The sequence below is a fragment of the Egretta garzetta genome, unplaced genomic scaffold, assembly GCF_000687185.1.
Source record: "Egretta garzetta isolate BGI_Z169 unplaced genomic scaffold, ASM68718v1 scaffold270, whole genome shotgun sequence".
Taxonomy (NCBI): Eukaryota; Metazoa; Chordata; class Aves; order Pelecaniformes; family Ardeidae; genus Egretta; species Egretta garzetta.
In genome coordinates this window covers 779,385-782,778 of record NW_009258274.1, presented here as the reverse complement: position 1 = coordinate 782,778, position 3,394 = coordinate 779,385, and the positions used below count along the sequence as shown (strand labels likewise).

At 51.2% G+C, this 3,394-nt stretch overlaps 1 protein-coding gene across 1 annotated transcript in view; it reads right to left on the bottom strand.

Moving 5' to 3' along the window:
• ATOX1 (antioxidant 1 copper chaperone) overlaps positions 1-2,503 on the bottom strand; it is a 3,568-nt gene extending 1,065 nt beyond the window's left edge. Inside the window, exons 1-2 of the mRNA XM_035891293.1 lie at positions 2,367-2,503; positions 953-1,110 (exon numbers count right to left, since the gene is read on the bottom strand). Of these exons, the coding sequence (XP_035747186.1) occupies positions 977-1,110; positions 2,367-2,421 (189 nt within the window). The 5' untranslated portion in view covers positions 2,422-2,503 and the 3' untranslated portion in view covers positions 953-976. The remainder of the gene's footprint in view (positions 1-952; positions 1,111-2,366) is intronic.
• Positions 2,504-3,394: the final 891 nt, after the last annotated feature.

Sequence of the window (3,394 nt, the reverse complement as noted above, 5' to 3'; positions counted from 1 at the left end):
TTCCTGCTGGTGTAAATCCCTGATTTAATTTACTGACTGGGAATTAAATCAGCATGAACTGGTTTCAGCGCATCTGTGCTGGGTATTTGTCATGATCAAACTAGAGCATTTTAAAACAATGTCATTGGATTAGAAAGCTCCACTGACAGAAACAAGCTCTCAAGACATGCAATATAATAATCTTGGGCACTAAAGAACAGTAGATGCAGCGAGTGAGCAGCCCTCTCCTCCCACTTCGTTCTTTGCCACTGAAAATGAACCCTGCCTGCAAAAACATTTCACAGTCTGGAAAGAGTTTTGTACATGTCCTCATAGTGCTGGGACTCTAGGAAAATTGACAGGCTGCAACAATCAGATTATCTTTGGGATACGTGTCCAGTTGGCCAGGGGCTGTGTGGCCTGGGAGCTGTTCTGAAACCCAACATTTTATGTCCATGAGGGTAGCAGGGTGCTGCTCGTTTTCCATCCTCGAGTTTAGTGGAGGATTAACAGCGGTATCAACAGAATCAGATGTTGGAGGTCCTTGTGCTAGCAACCACCCTCCTGCATCCTGTACCCACAGGGGTCTTTGTGTCCCATTGCCCTCCCTGGTATTGCTGGGGGCCACCACTCTCTCTGGTCAGCTGGTGAATGCCTTTGGGGTTTGTTTTCATGCATGATATGCTCTGGCAAAATCTAGGTTCACCTGGGAATGGCACAGAGGCTGTGTCCTGCCTCTCCACTACAGCCATGGTTGGGATCACATGGGCTTTGCCAGAGTAGCTAAGGGGTCCCACACAGAAATGGTGCTGGCTATATGTGGCCCAGCTGCTTCTCCGATATAAGGGGCTTGCTGAAGCTGGACTTGCAGGTCTTTCCTACTTTGTGCTTTCCAGGAAGCATCTTGTTTTACTGGGATAGCTGGAAAAAGCTCAGATTTCTCTCTTCAGCATTTCATACACCTGGTATATACCTAGCCTCCTCACACCAGACAAGGCTACTGCGCAGACTTCTCCCCAAGGTAGGAAGCATTTTTCCCAGTCTTCTTCAGGGTTTCCAATAGGGTGTCCACGTTGTGCTCTGAGTCGATGCACACCTTCTTGTTGGGCAGGTCAATATCAAATTGGACACCTATGAAGAAAGGAAAAAAATTTGCACAGCTAGAGGGGGAAAGCTCGCCCTCACACATTTGTGCTCCTAAGGCCATCAGTTAAATGTATGTGTGCCTCCTGCCAGCAAACCCTGATACCACCACCACCAGCTGGCAAAACTAAACTAGTGTCCTGCCAGCAATGGTACGAAGGAAGCCATATCTCCTATCAATCTGCATTGGGCACCAGTGTTTCTCAGCTGCTTTAATCTACTCACCCCACCTTGGATCAGCATAAATCATGCAATAACTAGAATGAGCTGAGTTTAAAGCAACCACTATAATCTCCAGTCTGTGCTGTGGTTTAGCATGGGTAGGCACTAACGAGGGAGTTAGCGCAGGGGTTAGGACAGGGTCAGGACAGGTTTCCTCAGTGGCAGTACCAGAGGGAAAAGACAGTTTCCCATGTGGATTTCCCAGTGGCTAGTACGGGTAAGCCACTCTCAGCCCAGTGAAAGGAACTGGACATGAAGTCCCTATCCAGCCACATATTTTCACAAAACTTGTAGGTATGTGTCAGCTTTAAGAGCTCTGCCATGTCATCACATGGGGCTGATATTGGCCAGCACGTTGAAGAGTGACAGAGGTGCTGACAACTACACACAGGGGAAGTGGGATCACCACAGCCTGGTAACAGGGTCTGGAAGAAGTTGCAAGGCCTTCGCCTTGGTTCCTGGAAGCTGTTCTCACTCAGTGAGGCCAGGGGAGCAGGATGACAGCTCCCCACAGCTGGTGAGTGTGGCTCAGATCCTCTTTCTCTTGGCAATCCCAGCTCAAAGGAGGCACAGGTTATAATTTTCCAGGTGGTATTAAAAACAGGCTGTGCAGGCAACCACCAAATGCTCTGCTCAGCAGCTCCTCTCTGTGACTGCTGATGACACATCTAGGGAAGCACCACAGATACCCCAGTTCTCCTTGGGAACACCACCTGGCAGGACATGCCCCTCCCTTCCTTTTGGCAGCCTAAGTAGGGGTCTACCAATGTGGTTCCCAGGGGGTTCAGGATGAGGCCCTGGTGATTCAGAGCCACCTGCAGCCATGGCAGCTCCTTGACATTTCTCCAAGGGTCACACAGTGACTCGTTACGAACTAAGCAGCAAGCTCAGAGCAGAGCAGGGAGCAAAGGTTTCCAGTCAGCCACTTTCAGCTTCTACCCACAGCACTACTCTCGCAAGGCGAGGATCCCAGGGCACTGACATCCTGCCCCGGAGCTGTCACACACCCAGCACTGACTCACCTCCCAGCCTGTGCAGGACACGGGTGACCGCATTGGAGCAGCCTTCACAGGTCATGTCCACAAAGAACTCGTGTTTCTGAAAAGAGGCAGATGGGGGGTCAGGGAGGACGCAGCCGGCAGCGCACCACGAGCACTTGTCCTCCACACTTGCCTTTTTCCCTGGGGAGGTGGGTTCAAATCATCCCGACCTAAGGGTCCGCACATGCCACTAAGGGATCCTCAGCAAAACTGAGAGCTCTTGGTACTCCTCCCTATGGCGTCCTTGTGCTGTCCCTCACAGCCTTTGGAGACTGCCAGGCCCCTACTGAGAGCAGGGCCACCTTCAGGGTCAGCGCAGGTTGCCATCCCTGTGGGCCTCTGCCAGTCACTCCACTTGCCCTGAGGAGCCCAGGAGAAGTGAGCCTCCTGCCTCCAGCTACCCCCTGTCCTGACTTAGTCTGCAAGGTTTTTGGTGCTTGCCCATCCTATTCTTCGTGTATGTACAAGGCCTCTCATCCCCAACATAATAAACTCATAAAAATATTAAGGAAACTGAAATTCTAGGAACGTTAGTGCTGTTTTTTCACCCCTTCACCAGGGCCCCAGTGTTATCTTCACTACTTGTGAGAGATACTGGGTCAACATAAACATGCTTGCCTGTAACACTAATCATCGCGTTCAACCTTTGGCACCAGACGGATCCTAATTTCTTTTTCTTGCACATGCTTTTTACTTTCCTTAAAAAAGAAAAGTATAGCTGGTTTTTGTTACCCGCAACCCATTTTTTTTTCCATTCAAAACCACCCTTTGCCCCCGCCACTGAAAGGCTAAAACCCTCATGGGCACAGTACACCCGGGAAGGGAGTTTGGGAATGGCTGCTCCCATGGGGATTTTCCAGAGTAATTCGCATTTTCTTGATTTTTACTTTACAAATGCCCTGCGTGCCCTGGGGGCCGGTGTGCGGGGCGGTGGGAGAGGGACCGGGCAGGAGGGATCCCAGGGCAGGGCCCCCCCGGCGCCGCCCGAGCCCCGGTGGCTGGGGGTGGGG